This window comes from Macaca thibetana, chromosome 4 (genome assembly GCF_024542745.1).
Source record: "Macaca thibetana thibetana isolate TM-01 chromosome 4, ASM2454274v1, whole genome shotgun sequence".
Taxonomy (NCBI): domain Eukaryota; kingdom Metazoa; phylum Chordata; class Mammalia; order Primates; family Cercopithecidae; genus Macaca; species Macaca thibetana.
Genome location: NC_065581.1, coordinates 35108673 through 35126581, shown reverse-complemented (window position 1 = coordinate 35126581; position 17909 = coordinate 35108673). Strand labels below are relative to the sequence as shown.

Below are 17909 nucleotides of genomic sequence, written 5' to 3'. Positions count from 1 at the left end.
TGTCTTTTTTTTCTTTCTTTTTTTTTTTTTTTTTTTTTTTTTTTTTGAGATAGGGTTTCATTATGTTGCCCAGGCTGGTCCCGAACTCCTGAGCTCAAGCAATCCTGCCATCTCAGCCTCCCAAAATGCTGGGATTACAGTTGTGAGCCACTGTGCCCAGCCAAGTTAATTGATTTCTTAACTCCATTGTGGTCTGAGAGCATACATTTTTATGATTACTGTTCTTTCAGATTTGTTAAGGTGTGTCTTGTAGTTCAGAATGTGGTCTGTCTTGTTGGATGTTCCACGTGAGCTTGAGAATAATGTGTATTCTGCTGTTGTTGGATAAAGTGGTCTATAGAGGTCACTTATGACAGTTTGATTTTCTGCCACCTAGATCTGCCTATTTCTGATAGAGGGGTGTTGAAGTCCCCAACAGTAATAATGGATTCATCTACTTCTCCTTGCAGTTCTGTCAGGTTTTGCCTCATATATTTTGATATTCTGTTGTTAGGCATATACACATTGACGATTATTACATCGTCTTGTAGAACTGATCCCTTTATCATTATGTAATGTTTCTCTATTCCTGATAACTTTCGTGCTCTGAAGTCTGCTTTTTCTGAGATTAATGTAGTTACTCCTGCTTGCATTTGATTAGTGTTAGCATGGTATGTATCACTCTCTATCCCTTTACTTTCAAGGTATGTGTTTTTATACTTAAACGGGGTTTCTTGTAGACAACATATTAAACGTACTAGATGACTCTTGTTTTGTGATACACTCTGACAGTCTCAGTCTTTTTTTTTTTTTTGAGAAAAGATCTCACGCTGTCTCCCAGGCTGGAGTACGATGGTGCAATCAGTGCTCACTGCAGTCTCGACCTCCTAGGCTCAAGCTGTCCACCCACCTCAGCTTCTTGAGTAGCTGTGATTACATGTAGGCACACACCGCTATGCCTAGCTATTTATTTATTTATTGTAGAGACAGGGTCTCCCCATGTTGACCAGGCTGATCTCGAAATTCTAGGCTCAAGCGATCCTCCACCTCCACCTCCCAAAGTCTTGGGATTACTGGTGTGAGCCACCGCACCTGGCCTTTTTTTTTTTTCTTTGAGACGGAGTTTCTTTGTATCTCCCAGACTGGAGTGCAGTGGCACGATCTTGGCTTACCGCAACCTCCGCCTCCTAGGTTCAAACGATACTCCTGCCCCAGCCTCCTGAGTAGTTGGGACTACAGGCATGTGCCACCATGCCCTGCTAATTTTTTTTATATTTTTAGTAGAGACGGAGTTTCACTATGTTGGCCAGGCTGGTTTCAAACTCCTGACCTCAAGTGATCCATCTGCCTCGGCCTCCCAAAGTGCTGGGATTACAGGCATGAGCCCCTGCGCCTGACCCTGTCTTTTAATTGATGTATTTAGACCATTGATGTTTAAAGTGATTATTGATGTAGTTGGATTAATATCTCCCATGTTTGATAGCTTTCTATCCATTGCCCTTTGTTTTCTGTTCCTGTTCTTGTCTTCCATTCTTTCTCTGCCTTTTGTGGGTTTAACTGAGCATCTTTTTATTTTTTTATTTTTTTATTTTTATTTTTTTTGAGACGGAGTCTCGCTCTGTCACCCAGGCTGGAGTACAGTGGCCGGATCTCAGCTCACTGCAAGCTCTGTCTCCCAGGTTTATGCCATTCTCCTGCCTCAGCCTCCCGAGTAGCTGGGACTACAGGCGCCCGCCACCTCGCCCGGCTAGTTTTTTTGTATTTTGTAGTAGAGACGGGGTTTCACCGTGTTAGCCAGGATGGTCTCGATCTCCTGACCTCGTGATCCGCCCATCTCGGCCTCCCAAAGTGCTGGGATTACAGGCTTGAGCCACCGCGCCCGGCCAAACTGAGCATCTTATATTATTTCATTTTTCTCTTTATTTTGTTCTTATCCTTCATTTTAATGGGTTCCTTGGAAGAAGAGATAATATACATAGTCTGCCACTACATTTTTTGTTAAAATTTTTAGAGACAGGTTCTCCCTCTTGCCCAGACTGGAGAGCAGTGGTGCAGTCATAGCTCACTGCAGGCTCAACCTCCTGGGCTCAAGCGATCCTCCCACCTCGTCGTCCTGAGTATCTGAGACTACAGGCGTGCCACCATGCCTGGCTAATTTTTTTATTTTTGTAGAGATGGGGTCTCACTTTGTTTCCCAGCCTGGGCTTTAACTCCTGGCCTCAAGCCATCCTCTTGCCTCAACCTCCAAAAGTGCTGCATTGCAGGCATGAACCACCACACCTGGCTTTAACTTTTTTAAGTTTTAGAATTATTATTGTTTTTTATTATTTTTATTATTTTTAGAGACAGGGTCTTGATATGTTGCCCATGCTGGTCTTGAACTCCTGGGCTCATGCAGTCCTGCTGCCTAGCCTCCCAAGTAGCTGGGATTACGGTTGTGTACCACCACACCCAACATTTTAGAATTATATCTCTTTTTTTTCCTTTGACTTGAAAATAATGGTATAAATGTTTTTGTTTCTCTAAGATACTACACAGGAGTATCTTGCTTTTAATAGACTACTCTTCACAAATTGCACATAGGCCACATTTGTAAATTCACTCATTTCTGTGTATGATTTATCTCAAAAGCTAGTAGCATTTAAAAAAGAATTGCTCCTTAGTCAAGGAACTGGTATTTTAAATTGACTAATTTAAAGGTATTTTGCTGTTAGCATACTTTTAGTACAAATAACTACCCTAAATTAGTTTTTAACCACTTTTTAACAATTGGAATGAAAGATATCTTTTTACTCCGTTTAGTGGTCTGTGTTATAACACACATTGAATGCCACCTGTTGACGAATAGTAAGCTTAGTGGCTAAGTGTACAGATTAGAATGTGCCCTGTTAGAGAGAATATAGTACTGTATTTGAGCTGGTTTGTGTTGGAACCCTGAATAGAGGTGGAATTACTGGGACAGGAGCCAGTCGCCTTCTGCGAAATGAACTGAGTCCAGAAGAGTCTTCCAAAACAGTTGTGTTCGCTTTCCCATCCAGTTCCACATTCCAGGAAAGGATTTTTAGTCATTAGGAAATATATCCACAGCTTACTTTCCATTGACTTCAATATAATTAACAGTGGTTTCAGCAAACACTAAATGCAACCCTTGCCTCTGGAGATGCCACAATCATTAAACTACCAACAGCTGCTGGATTTAGACAAATCTAACTTATCCGGCCGAGTTGCCACTTAACAGCTTTCTCTTAATTCCATGGACTTACAAATACAAGCTGCTTATCACAAAGCTTGCTACACAGGAAGCAAATTTAAGGACTGCCAAGACAGTATGGTAGTCATGAACTTATGTACACCTAGTAAACCTTCATCAATATAAAGTAAAAATTATCAGAGTTATGGGGAAAGTCGACAACTCAATAGCCATATTGAAGACTTCAAAACATCTCATTTTGTGCTTAATAGTCCCTATGAAGAACAATAAAATCTCATTTAGAAAGTGATTGAAAAAGTGGCAAACAGAAAAATAGAGGTTAAATAACACCATTAACAAGATTGAGCACGTAGCTATGTTGAGAGATAAGCTTCCACCCAACGAAGATTATGTAATTTTTTCAAGCATGCATGGAAGGATAAGAACATAACCATATGTTGTACAGGAATTATTACAAATTCCAGAGCATCAGTATTTATAGACTATGTATACTCTGATAGAATGCAGTAAAATTAGAAATCAACAAGAGAAGAAAGAGAAATCAAAAGAGAAACATAGGTTTGGAAACAAAAAAAAAATGTTCTAAATAATCCATGAATTAATCATAGAAATAAGCAAATAGAGCTGAAGAACTATGAAAGGCCGGGCGCGGTGGCTCAAGCCTGTAATCCCAGCACTTTGGGAGGCCGAGATGGGCGGATCACGAGGTCAGGAGATCGAGACCATCCTGGCTAACACGGTGAAACCCCGTCTCTACTAAGAAATACAAAAAATAGCCGGGCGAGGTGGCGGGCGCCTGTAGTCCCAGCTACTCGGGAGGCTGAGGCCGGAGAATGGCGTGAACCCGGGAGGTGGAGCTTGCAGTGAGCTGAGATCCGGCCACTGCACTCCAGCCTGGGCTACAGAGCGAGACTCCGTCTCAAAAAAATAAATAAATAAATAAAAGAACTATGAAAGCACTTCACATCATGACTTAGGGGACACAGCTCAGTCAGTTCTTTGATGCTTAGATGCTTATATTAGAAAGTTAAATGGACATTAAATAAATTAAGCCATCAACTCAAGCTGGAAAAAATAAGAGCAAGCCCAAAGGAAGTAAAGGGACAGAAATAACAAGGAAAGGAGTAGAAATTAATAGAAAAATAGAAATGATCAACAAAACCAAAAGTGGGTTATTTTTATTTGTCTAATAAAATAGATAAAACTTCTGGCAAGACTGATAAATAAGACAAAAATAAATGAAGAACCAAAAAGAGAAATAACCACAGATTTATAATAGAGGTTTTTAAATTATAAGAATGTTACAAAGAGTAACAAACAGAAAGATTTGAAAACTTTCATATAAATTTTCCAGAAAGTCCTACCCAAATTTACTTTTAGAATAATCCAGGCCAGGCGTGGTGGCTCACACCTGTAATCCCAGTGCTTTGGGAGGCCAAGGCAGTTGGATCACTTGAGGTCAGGGGTTCGAGACCAGCCTGCCAACATGATGAAACCCCATCTCTACTAAAAATACAAAAATTAGCCGGGCATGGTGGCGCATGCCTGTAGTCCCAGCTACTAGGGAGACTGAGACAGGAGAATCGATTGAACCCGGAAGGCGGAGGTTGCAGTCAGCCAAGATAACACCATGGCACTCTAGCCTGGGCGACAGAGCAAGACTCCATATCAAAAAAAACAAACAAAAATCAGACCAGGCACAATGGCTCATGCCTGTAATCCAGCACTTTGGGAGGCAAAGGCAGGAGGACCACTTGAGCCCAGGAGTTCAAGACCAGCCTGGGTGACATAGTGAGACCTCATCTCTACAAAAAAAAAAAAAAAAGTTTTTAATTAGCTGGGCATGATGGTGAACCCTGTTGTCCCAGCTACTCAGGAGACTGAGGTGGGAGGATTGCTTCAGCCTGGGTGGTCAAGGCTGCAATGAGCCATGATCTGCACCACTGCACTCCAGACTGGGAGACAGAATGAGAGGCTTTCTCAAAAACAAAAACAAAAAAAGGAAAAAGAAAAATTTGAAAACCTACATGTAGATCATTAGTCCTTAAAGAAATTAAGTAGTAAGCACCTCCCTTCCTGCCAAAAACTACCAAGATCAGACTAGATTAATTTTACTAAAAATTTTAAATATGTATATTCTTGAAGACTATTTAGAGGATAGTTACATACCTTTTGTAAGACTGGTAAGATCTTGATTAATGATTAGCAAACTCTTTCTTTCTTTCTTTCTTTCTTTCTGTCTGTCTGTCTGTCTGTCTGTCTGTCTTCCTTCCTTCCTTCCTTCCTTCCTTCCTTCCTTCCTTCCTTCCTTCCTTCCTTCCTTCCTTCTTTCTTTCTTCTTTCTTTCTTTCTTTCTTTCTTTTCTTTCTTTTCTTTCTTTTCTTTCTTTTCTTTCTTTTCTTTCTTTTCTTTCTTTTCTTTCTTTATATAAGGGGGTCTCACTATGTTTCCCGGGCTGCTGTTGAACTCATGGGCTCACAGTCTTTCCACCTTAGCCTCCCAAAGTGCTACGATTACAGGTATGAGCCATGCCCAGCAACAGCAAATTTTCTCTTTTTTTTTGAGACTGAGTTTCACTCTCATCACCAGTCTGGAGTGCAGTGGCGTAATCTTAGCTCACTGCAACCTCCGCCTCCCAGGTTCGAGCGGTTCTCCTCCCTCAGCCTCCCGAGTAGCTGGGATTATAGGCATGCACCACCACACCCGGCTGATTTTGTAACTTTAGTAGAGATGGGGGGGTTTCACCATGTTGGCCAGGCTGGTCTCAAACTCCTGACCTCTGGTGATCCACCTGCCTCGGCTTCCCAAAGTGCTGTGATCACAGGCATGAGCCACCGTGCCTGGCCTCATAGCAGACTTTCTTTGAAGGGCCAGATAGTAAATGTTTTAGACTTTAGAATTCATATGGTATCTCAGCTCTCCTGTTGTAATGTGAAAGCAGCCGTAGACAATACTTAAACGAATGACATAGCTATGTTCCAGTAAAACTTTAATTGTAAAAACTGATAGCAGGATGGATTTGGCCTGTAAGCCATAGTTTGCTGACCCCTGATCTTGATAATTAAAACTAGAAGGGAACAGTAAATTGTCATTTATGAATGAGAATTTGCACAAATTCTAAGTAAAAATTTATTAAAATTCAACAACTATTCATTATAAAAACTATTAGCAAGCTAAAAATAAAAGGAACTCTCTTAACCTGATAGAGCATCTAATAAAACCAAGAGCAAACATCAAATTTTTGAAATGTTCAAAGCATTCCCATGACAGATAAGAATAAGACAGTTCTGCTTGCTCTTATGCTAACATTTAATATTGAACTGTGATCCTAGCCACTGCAATTAAGACAATAAAAATAAATACAAATTGTAAAGATTCCAAAGAAATGGCCGGGCGTGGTGGCTCAAGCCTGTAATCCCAGCACTTTGGGAGGCCGAGACGGGCGGATCACAAGGTCAGGAGATCGAGACCATCCCGGCTAACACGGTGAAACCCCATCTCTACTAAAAAATACAAAAAAACTAGCCGGGCGAGGTGGCGGGTGCCTGTAGTCCCAGCTACTCGGGAGGCTGAGGCAGGAGAATGGCGTGAACCCGGGAGGCGGAGCTTGCAGTGAGCTGAGATCCAGCCACTGCACTCCAGCCTGGGCGGCAGAGCGAGACTCCGTCTCAAAAAAAAAAAAAAAAAAAAAAAAAAATCCAAAGAAACAAAATTGTTGTTATTTACAGAAGGTGCGATTATTAACTTAGAAAATGAAAGAAAAACAACAGGAACTCCAGTATTAATAGAATTAGTGAACACATTTGGAAAGATTGCAGGAGATAAGATTGATATGCAAGAAAACCAGCTGAGTATTGCTGCTTCTGACTAGCCTGGGCAACATAATGAGAACCCCAATTCTACCAAAAAAAAAAAAAATTGCCAGGTATGGTGACACATATCTGTGATGGCACTACTCAGGAGGCTGAGAAGGGAGGATCACTTCAGCCCAGCAGGCCAAGGCTGCAGTAAGCTGTGTTTGCACCACTGCCAAAATATCTGAAAAAACTGATTTTTGGCATTTTATATGTAAAGGTACAAAAATGGCTTAGAAGTTTTTGTTAAAGAAGAGCAGAAGCCGGGCGCAGTGGCTCACGCCTGTAATCCCAGCACTTCGGGAGGCCGAGGCGGGTGGATCATGAGGTCAGGAGCTCAAGACCATACTGGCTAACACGGTGAACCCCCGTCTCTACTAAAAATACAAAAAATTAGCCAGGCGAGGTGGCATGTGCCTGTAGTCCCAGCTACTCGGGAGGCTGAGGCAGGAGAATGGCGGGAACCTGGGAGGCGGAGCTTGCAGTGAGCCAAGATCGTGCCACTGCACTCCAGCCTGGGCAATAGAGTAAGACTCCGTCTCAAAAAAAAAAAGAAGAGCAGAGAAGGGTATTCAAAGTATTGAGATAAAGTTGTATTAGTTAAAATCATCAGCATATGCTATTAGTACATAAATTAACAACTAGATTAGTAAAACAGTAATATCTATGGCTCTATTCTGGACTCTCTAGACCATTGGCTATTTGGAAATAAATTACAGATGGATCATATGATAAAACTCTCAGATAATTAGAAAAGATAATGTGACTCTAATTTTATGCCATAGGAATAGGGATGTGTTACCTTTTTTACTGAGACAGAGTCTCACTCTGTCACCCAGGCTGGAGTGCAGTGGTATGATCTCGGCTCACTGCAATCTCTGCCTCCTGGGTTCAAACAATTTTCCTGCCTCAGCCTCCCGAGTAGCTGGGACTACAGGCACATGCCACCACGCCCAGCTAATTTTTTGTATTTTAGTAGAGACGGGTTTCACCATTTTGCCCAGGCTGGTCTGGAACTCCTGAGCTGTGGCAGTCCACCCACCTTGGCCTCCCAAAGTGCTGGGATTACAGGCATGAGCCACCGCACCCAGCCAGGGATGTGTTTCTTAAACAAGATAGCTAACACAAAAGGTAAAGATAAGTAAAATAAACTGTGTCTAATGAAACATGCTCAGGAAAGAACATTGTAAACAAGGGTAAAAGACACGTGCCAGATTGGGAGAAAATATTTACCACAGAGCGTAAAGCATAAGTATCAAGAAGGAACCTGAAATGGGAGAATAGTCTGAGCCCAGAAGTTTGAGACCAGCCTGGGCAACATGGCAAAACCTCATCTCTACAAAAAAAAAAAAAAAAAAAAAAAAAAAGCCAGTTGTGATGGCACGTGCCTGTAGTGCCAGCTACTCAGGAGGCTGAGGCAGGAGGATCGCTTGAGCCTGGGAGGTTGAGGCTGCAATGAGCCATGATTGCACCACTGCACTCCAGCCTGGGCTACAGAGACTGGTCTCAAAAAAATAAATTAATTAATAAAGACACAAAGAACTGCAGATTCATTATGATGGTCACCTGTCAAATAAGAATATGAATATATAATTCTCCAAAGAGGAAATCTGAATGTTCACTGAAGTAGGAAAAAGCACACAGTTTCAGTTAAAAAATTAATGTAATACAATTTCGCGCTCATTATATTGACCCAAAAGTGGGGAGGGAAAATGGCTAACAACAAATACTAAGTATTGAAGAACAAGAGTGATGGCACCTCATACACTGCCTGTGTACTTTGGAGAGTGTATCAGTTTGCTGTATAACAAACTATTCCAAAATGCAATGGCTTTAAATAGTACATATTACTACTTACAAGCCAAGGTCAACTTCTGGTGTCAGCTGGACTATTCAGGTATCTGCAGCCAGCTCTGAGTTGAGTAGGCAACTCTGCTGATCTTGGCTATGCTCTCACACAGTTTGGAGGTTAGCTGGCTGTAGGCCACTCAGCCTAGACAGCTGTGGTCTTTCATCCTTTAGGAGCCTAAGCTCAGGCTTATTCATATGCCGATGGCAGAGTTCCAGGAGGAAAAGTGGAAACTACAAGGCCTCTTGAGGCCTAGGCTTGGACCTGGTAAACCATTCTTCTACATTCTGTTGGCCGAAGCAAGACACAAGGCAAGCCTAGATGTAGGGATGGGCAAGTAGATTCTATCCCTTGATAGGAAAAGCTGCAGAATTACGTGTCAAAGGATGTGGATGTAGGGAGAGGTGGAGAGTGGTCACCATATCTGCAGTTGACCTACCAAAAGAGACCAACTTGAAATTATCTGGAGGTACTTATCCTCTGTGACTGAGAAATTTGACTTTTAGTGTAAATCTCAGAGAAACTCTTTCACTTGACAATGAGGAGATAGATTAGATCTACAAGAGAATTTTTTGCAGCATTTTTAATAATAGCAGAAGTAAACTGACAAGTGAGTGGATTAATAAATTATGGTAAATTCATAAAATAGATAACTGTTCAACAATTAAAATGAATTACCTAGAACTACATGTGTCAATATAGCTAAAACTCTGAAACATAATACGGAGGGAAAAAGTTATAGAAGGTAAAATACCTTTTTTTAATTCAGTAGAGAAACTTGCACAAATACTGTTAATAGTGGATACATACCCAAGTAGTAAAAGTATAAAAACATGCAAGAGAATGATAAACACCATTTTCAGGTGAGTAGTTGCCTCTTGCAGGGAGTGGGGAATACAGTTCTTGGTCTTCTCAGAGAGCCGCCTTGTAAATCAAGGGAAGAAGTGCAGGAACCTTTCAGCTGCGAATAATAACAGAACACCTGTCTAAAAGTGGCTTCAGCATCATCAGTTATGTGAGAAACATGAAGGGCCCAGACATTGGCCGTTATTACCTCATTGCTTCACAGCTCCCCAGCATCAGGGCGCTGGGTCAGCTTCTCACTAGATTTCTTTGGCCTTCCCCTTATGATCAGATGATGATAGCAGCTCCAGCTTTCACATCCCCACTTGACAAGGAAGTACAGGGTTTCTTTTTGTGCAGTCTTTTTATCGTGGTGGGAGATCTTTTCCAGAAGTCCCTGAGAGACAGCCTCTAAGGAGCTGTTGAACATGCAACACCCGTGAAGCAGTCCCTGCAGAGGGGAGCAGAATTTCCTATGCCTTGCTTAGGTATGCCTTCTGAAAGTACGCCACAGCCCCCACCTGGACAGAATCTGGGTCTCCCTGGTAGCGGCAAGGGAAGGGGAATGCCTGTGGGCTGAGCCAACATCAGTTAGTCAAAATGTCTACTGTAGAGTGAAAAGCTGGTTACAGAAGATGGCGGTCCACTTTGTGCCAACAAAGTCAGGATTCCTTGTGGTAGATCATTTTAGACACAGGTTCAAAGGGCCATCACCCACATTAGTGCCTCTGCCTAAGCTTTTGTACATATACAGGGAGACTGCCACAGAGCAAGATGAGATCCAGCCCTTTCCAGAGAAATACCTCAATCCCAGTAGAACACCTCAAAGGAAAAAGAGACACTTGTGTTTTTTTTCTCTTAAAAAAGCAGGGCTGGGCAGGTGGCTCACACCTGTAATCCCAGCAGTTTGGGAGACCAAGGTGGGAGGATCGCTTGAGACCAGGATTTCAAGACCAGCCTGGGCGACACAGCGAAACCCTGTCTCGCTGTGTCGCCCAGGCTGGAGCGCAGTGGCACAATTTTGGCTCACTGCAGTCTCCGCCTCCTGGGCTCAAGTGATTCTCCTGCCTCACCCACCTGAGTAGCTAGGATTACAGGTGTCTACCACAACCCGGTAATTTTTGTGTTTTTAGTAGAGATGGGATTGCGCCATGTTGGCCAGGCTGGTCTCAAACTCCTAACCTCAGGGGATCCACCCGCCTCAGTCTCCCAAAGTGCTGGGATTACAGGCGTGAGTCACCACACCTTGCCTTACAAAAAAAAAAATTAAGAAAGTATCGGTTGTAGTGACACATCCCTGTAGCCCCAGCTACTTGGGAGGCTAAGACAGGAGGATCACTTGAGCCCAGGAGTTCAAGGCTGCAGTGAGCTATGACCATGCGCCCTAGCCTGGGTGACAGACTAAGACCCTGTATCTTAAAAAAAAAGAGAAACGGTAGGCAATTGTTCAGATTATTTTTGTTAACCAGGCCTAAAGTACTAGAAAAGGGTGAAAGAACTATCTCTACTAAGATGGACTTTTAAATAAAGACTCCCTCTCCAGATTAGTGGTTTTTGACATATAGATTGAAATTGTAACTGCTTTCATATGATTTTGCAAAAGACAGATCCATACCAGCATCCTTATGGAACCGAATTTAATATATCCCTGAATTTAATCTTATCCCCAAATGTGTGAGCCAAATATCTGTCAGATGTGGCCCTGACACATATCCCGACCTGCATGCAGGCATCATGTGACAGATAAAAATAACTCACTCTCAGATTGCTTGTGGCAGCATTTGAGAAAAAACTAGGAGATGAAAGTTGGACTCTGAGTCTGGGAAATTTGTGAAAAAGTAAGATAGCTAAGGTAAACTGGGAGAACCTTTGCCTGTGAGAAATTTTTCTTTTTTGTCAGCACTATGACCTTAAAGAACTGAAATCCTTTTACTAAAGGGGGAACCTCTTGCTGAGAAAAATGCTGAATTCCAATATCTAAAATTGGTAAATAGGGAAATATTTGTTTGCTTTATGGTATAGAATTATTGGTAAGATCACATTAAATAGATTTTGCTAATTAGATCCCATAAATACTATGAAAGACAGGCTAAGGGACAAATAAAAAATATCTTTAGCCCTGTGTGGTGGCATGTATCTGTAATCCCAACTACTCAGGAGGCTGAGGCAGGAGAATTGCTTGATCCCAGGAGTTTGAGGCCAGCCTGGGCAACATAGACACCACCTCTTTAAACAAACAAGTATCATTACTTTCTACATTCTACAAGTTGGAAGACTAATTGGAAGTGAAAAATACCACTGAAATGTTGGTGCATAAATGGCAGCATAATTTGACTTACACTAGATTTTACACATTTGTGTCTATTTCAGATAGGTACTTTTACATTTTTCTTTTTTTTTTTTTGAGACGGAGGTTCGCTCTGTCACCCAGGCTGGCGCGCAGTGGCCGGATCTCAGCTCATTGCAAGCCTCCGCCTCCCGGGTTTAGCCATTCTCCTGCGTCAGCCTCCCGAGTAGCTGGCACTACAGGCGCCCACCACCTCGCCCGGCTAGTTTTTTGTATTTTTTAGTAGAGACGGGGTTTCACCATGTTAGCCAGGATGGTCTCGATCTCCTGACCTTGTGATCCGCCCGTCTTGGCCTCCCAAAGTGCTGGGATTACAGGCTTGAGCCACCGCGCCCGGCTACATTTTTCTTAACTGCATCTGACACAGAGTGAATCATAGACACATGTTGGTGTCAAATGCAGAGGTACTATTACTAAACGAAAGTTTTGTGTTTTGAAGTTATTTTGTTTTGTTTTTTTTGAGACAAGGTGTCTCTGTTGCCCAGGCTGGAGTGCGGTGGTGCGATCGTGGCTCACTGCAGCCTTGACTTTCTGGACTTGGGTGATCCTCCCACTTCAGCCTCCTGAGTAGCTGGGACTATAGGCATGTGCCACCATGCCCAGCTAATTTTTTGTATTTTGTAGAGATGGGGTTTCACCTTATTGCTCAGGCTGGTCTCGAACTATTGGTCTCAAGCAGTCCACCTGTTTCGGCCTCCCAAAGTGCTGGGATTATAGGCTTGAGCCACTGTGCCCAGCCAAACAAAGGTTTTAAATGAATTATATTGAGTTGTCATAATATTAAGTTGATATGTGCCCTAAAAGTTTGGAGATTGTTTTATAAACTTCTAGTTTCTTTAAGAAAAAAATAATTGGATAGTAGCTGCTAAAGAGAATGCTTTCTCTCTCTCTCTCTCCTTTGCGGAGGAGAAAGGTGAATGATGGCCTCTTAAATCTTTTCTCGGGCCGGATGCAGTGGCTCACGCCTGTAATCCCAGCACTTTGGGAGGCCGAGGCGGGCAGATCATGAGGCCAGGAGTTCAAGGCCAGCCTAGCCAATATGGTGAAACCCTGTCTCTACTAAAAATATATATTTTTTAATTAGCTGGGTGTGGTGGTGTGCACCTGTAATGCACCTGTAGTCCCAGCTACTTGGGAGGCTGAGGCAAGAGAACCGCTTGAACCTGGGAGACAGAGGTTGTAGTGAGCCGAGATCGCACCACTGCACTCCAGCCTGGGCGACAAGAGTTTTAAAAAAAAAAAAATTTTTTTTTTTTTCTTACCTCTGTCCCCCAAGGCCCTCATCTGCCCCAACAGCTCTCCTCCCAGACCCTCAGTGGAGGCTTGTGGCAGGAGCACAGGTGACATGTCTCAGGAGATGAGCGGAGTGTGTTCAGGCTGCCTGGGATCAGAGTACAGAAATGGCTTTCCAACTCAGGCTGGCCTGGCAGCTTGTCCCACTTGTCAGGCAGCTTCATTGGTTAATTCATGAAGTATAAGCTAGCTAGTTTTAGCTGACTGTGGAGGGCAGTTATTTCTAAAAATAGAGAGAAGCAACTTACTATTTTCTTATTTAAGAAAGGCAGACATTTCCATTCAAGTAGACCAAAAGCCACGTGGGTAAATGAATATAAAATGGTAGAGAAAGCAGACATGTTGGCAAGAGAAAAGAACAGAGTTCATTGACAGATAATTAGCAAAAATTAATTTCAAAATATGTCATCCAGGCCAGGTACAGTGGCTCACAACTGTTATTCCCGTACTTTGGGAGGTCATAGTGGGTAGATTACTTGAGGCTAGGAGTTTGAGACTAGCCTGGGCAACACAACAGGATCTTGTCTCTACAAAAAAAAATTTGTTTGATTAGCTGGGTGTGGTGGCATACGACTGTAGTCCCAGCTACTTGAGATGGTGAGGCGGGTGGATCACCTGAGGTCAGGAGTTCAAGACCAGCCTGGCCAACATGGTGAAACCCTGTCTCTACCAAAAATAGAAAAATTAGCTGGGCTTGGTGGCACACACTTGTAGTCCCAGCTACTTGGGAGGCTGAGGTGGTAGAATTGCTTGAACCCGGGAAGCAGAGGTTGCAGTGAGCCAAGACTGCACCACAGCACTGCAGCCTGGGTGACAGAGTGAGACTCTGTCTCAGAAAAGGAAAAGAAAAAAACAAAAGTATATATTAAGAAGGCCTAGGCCGGGCATGGTGGCTCACGCCTGTAATCCCATCTCTTTGGGAGGCTGAGGTGGGTGGATCACAAGGTCAGGAGTTCGAGACCAGCCTGGCCAACATAGTGAAACCCCATCTCTCCTCAAAATACAAAATAAAAATAAAAATAAATTAGCCTGGGCCGGGCACGGTGGCTCAAGCCTGTAATCCCAGCACTTTGGGAGGCCGAGACGGGCGGATCACTAGGTCAGGAAATCGAGACCATCCTGGCTAACACGGTGAAACCCCGTCTCTACTAAAAAATACAAAAAACTAGCCGGGCGAGGTGGCAGGCGCCTGTAGTCCCAGCTACTCAGGAGGCTGAGACAGGAGAATGGCCCGAACCCGGGAGGCGGAGCTTGCAGTGAGCTGAGATCCGGCCACTGCACTCCAGCCTGGGCGACAGAGCGAGACTCCGTCTCAAAAAAAAATAAATAAAAAAAAAATAAATTAGCCTGGCGTGGTGGCGGGCACCTGTAGTCTCAGCTACTTGGGAGGCTGAGGCAGGAGAATCGCTTGAACCTGGGAGGCAGAGGTTGCAGTGAGCCAAGATTGCACCATTGCACTCCAGCTTGGGTGACAGAGTGAGACTTCATCCCCCCACTCAAAAAAAAGGTCTGACCACTGAAGTTGCCCCTCTCCCTGCCACTTCTTGTCATCACATCACTCTGTGTATTTCTGTCATGATACTTACCCGTAGCAGAATTACCATGTTTATGTTCTTGTTGATCTAGGCTTTCCTGAGTTCTTGCAGGGTGCTGAACTCTCTTCCAGCATATTGTATACGGACAGCCAAGTCAGACAAGGGTCTTAATCTTATGGGATCTTGCATTCTAGCTGATTCATTGTTATACCTCTGGCACATACACTGTTTTCTGGTTCAAATTAGGCATTTAGTATATATTTGTTGAATGAATAAGTGAATGAAGTAATCTGTGTGTATATGTATGTATTTAGAGATAAGGTCTGGCTCTGTCACCCAGGCTGGAGTGCAGTGGTGTGATCTCGGCTCACTGCAACCTCCACCTCCTGGACCCAACAACCCTCCCACCTCAGCCTCCCGAGTAGCTGGGACTACAGCTGTGCACCATCACACCCAGCTAATTTTTGTATTTTTTGTGGAGACAGGGTTTCACTATGTTGCCCAGCCTAGTCTTGAGCTCCTGAGCTTAAGTGATCCACCCGCCTCAGTTTCCCAAAGTGCTGGCATTACAGGCGTGAGCTGTAGTACCTGACCAATTAATTAATTAACTAATTTTGAGACATGGTCTCACTTTGTCACCCAGGCTGGAGTGCAGTGGTGTAGTCATAGCTCATTGCAACCTTGAACTCCTGGGCTCAGGTGATCCTCTCACCTCAGCCTCCCCAGTAGCTGGGACTGTAGCCACATGCTGCCATGACTGGCTAATTTAAAAACAAATTTTTAGAGGCAGGGTCTCACTATGTTGCCCAAGTGGATCTTGAACTTTTATCCTCAAGTGATCCTCCCAATTCAGCCTCCCAAAGTGGCAGTGCCTGACCTGAAGTAATCAATCCCTCAAAATATTTTTGGTATGGTGGCTTCATGGCCTTGATTATCTTGCTAGGTTTAGCTAGCTTTGCAGTAGGGAGAGAGACCAGAAGAAATGAAAGGCATTCTAACTTCCCAGAGCATACACTGCTGTTAGCAGTCTGTGACACAGAGGAAACACTGGTATCACTTCACAGATGTGAGTCTGCCCAAGCTGTGTCCTCTTGTTTTTTGTTTCTATTTTATAAACTGCTTAAGAAGACTGAGAATGAGACCAGCAATATAATACTATCAGTGCATTAATTATTCTTTTCACTTTCCAGGCTGGAGTAAAAGGGACATTGGGAAGATTAGTTGGAATTTTTGAGGTAAGTCTGTTAAAATCTTTGGTACAAATGATATGTATTAATAACCACACAGATATTAACATAGGAAAAATGCCATCTCTGTTTCAGCGAGTTTTTGGGTTTTTTTTAGTTATTTTTAACTTTTTGAGACAAGGTCTCACTGTGTCGCCCAGGCTGGAGTGCAGTGGCACAGTCATAGCTCACTGCAGCCTTGAACTCCTGGGTTCAAGCACTCTCCTGCTTCAGCCTCCCAAGTAGGTGAGACTACAGAAACACACCACCATGCCTTCTAAATTTTCAAATTTTTTTGTAGAGACAGGGTCTTGCCAGGTTGCCCAGGTTGGTCTCAAACTCCTGCGCTTAAGCGGTCCTCCTGCCTCAGCCTCCCAAAATGCTGGGATTACAGGCGTGAGCCACCGTGCCCAACCTCGGTGAGTTTTTTAAAGAAAGCAGCACCAACAGAGGATAACATGCTTTAAAACAAAAAGAAAGAAATCCCATAGTCTTGTCCCCTAAACTACTAGAATTATTTGTAAGTATTATTTTACCCCATTCCTACCTTTCTTCCTCTCCTACCAAGGTAGGAGGAAGGGTAGCTGAGTGTAGCGAGACAAGAAAAATAGAAGATAAGTAACAATAACAAAGAGAGGAAAAACAAGGAAATAAGCTGTGATACAAATTTGAAAGAAGGCAGGAAAAAATGTGAGAAATCAGGAGAAATAAAGATGAGCAGATGCTGGGCATGGTGGCTCACCCCTGTAATCCCAGCATTTTGAGAAGCTGATGCACAACAATCTCTTGAGGGTAGAAGTTCAAGACCAACCTGAGCAAGAGAGTGAGACTCTATCTCTACAAAAAGTTTTAAAAATAAAAATATCAGAAGAAAGATCTCTAATGAAAAAATAGCTATGTAAATAAATAATTTTTTTTTTTTTTTGAGACAGAGTCTTGCTCTGTCACCCAGGCTGTAGTGCAATGGCACGATCTTGGCTTACCACAACCTCTGCCTCCTAGGTTCAAGCGATTCTCCTGCCTCAGTCTCCCAAGTAGCTGAGATTACAAGTGCCCGCCACCACATCTGGCCAATTTTTGTATTTTTAGTAGAGACAGGGTTTCACCATGGTGGCCAGGTTGGTCTGGAACTCCTGACCTCAGATGATCCGCCTACCTTGGCCTCCCAAAGTGCTGGGATTATAAGCATGAGCCATCGCCCCGGCAATAAATAAAACTTTTTAAAAGGTGGCTGGGCACTGTGGCTCATGCCTGTAATCCCAGCATTTTGGGAGCCCAAAATGGGAGGATCGCTTGAGCCTAGGAGTTTAAGACTAGCCTGGGCAACATGGTGAAATCTTGTCTCTACAAAAAAAATACAAAAATTGGCTGGGCACGGTGGCTCACATAGGTAATCCCAGCATTTTGGGTGGCCTAGGCGTGCAGATCACTTGAGGTCAGGAGTTTGAGACGAGCCTAGCCAACATGGTGAAACGCTGTCTCTACTAAAAATGCAAAAATTAGCCAGGCATGGTGGTGCATGCCTGTACCAGCTACTCAGGAAGCTGAGGTGAGAAGATCACCTAAGCTCAGGAAGGTCAAGGTTGCGGTGAGCCATGATCATGCCACTGCGCTCCACTCTGGGTGACAAAGGCCCTCTCTCAAAAAAATAGGTAAGTGGGGTTAGTGGGAAAAGGGGTGGGTGGGTGTGTGTGTGTGTGTGTGTGTCACACTCAGCTTGTTTGCCTTGCTGGGGTCACTGAAGTTTGAGACCTCTGTGGTGGCCCACCCAT

At 43.5% G+C, this 17909-nt stretch overlaps 1 protein-coding gene across 1 annotated transcript in view; it reads left to right on the top strand.

Moving 5' to 3' along the window:
* The window catches only part of NUDT3 (nudix hydrolase 3), a 120148-nt gene that overhangs the window by 87119 nt on the left and 15120 nt on the right, over nt 1-17909 (top strand). Inside the window, exon 3 of the mRNA XM_050787848.1 lies at nt 16102-16146. Within this exon, the coding sequence (XP_050643805.1) occupies nt 16102-16146 (45 nt within the window). The remainder of the gene's footprint in view (nt 1-16101; nt 16147-17909) is intronic.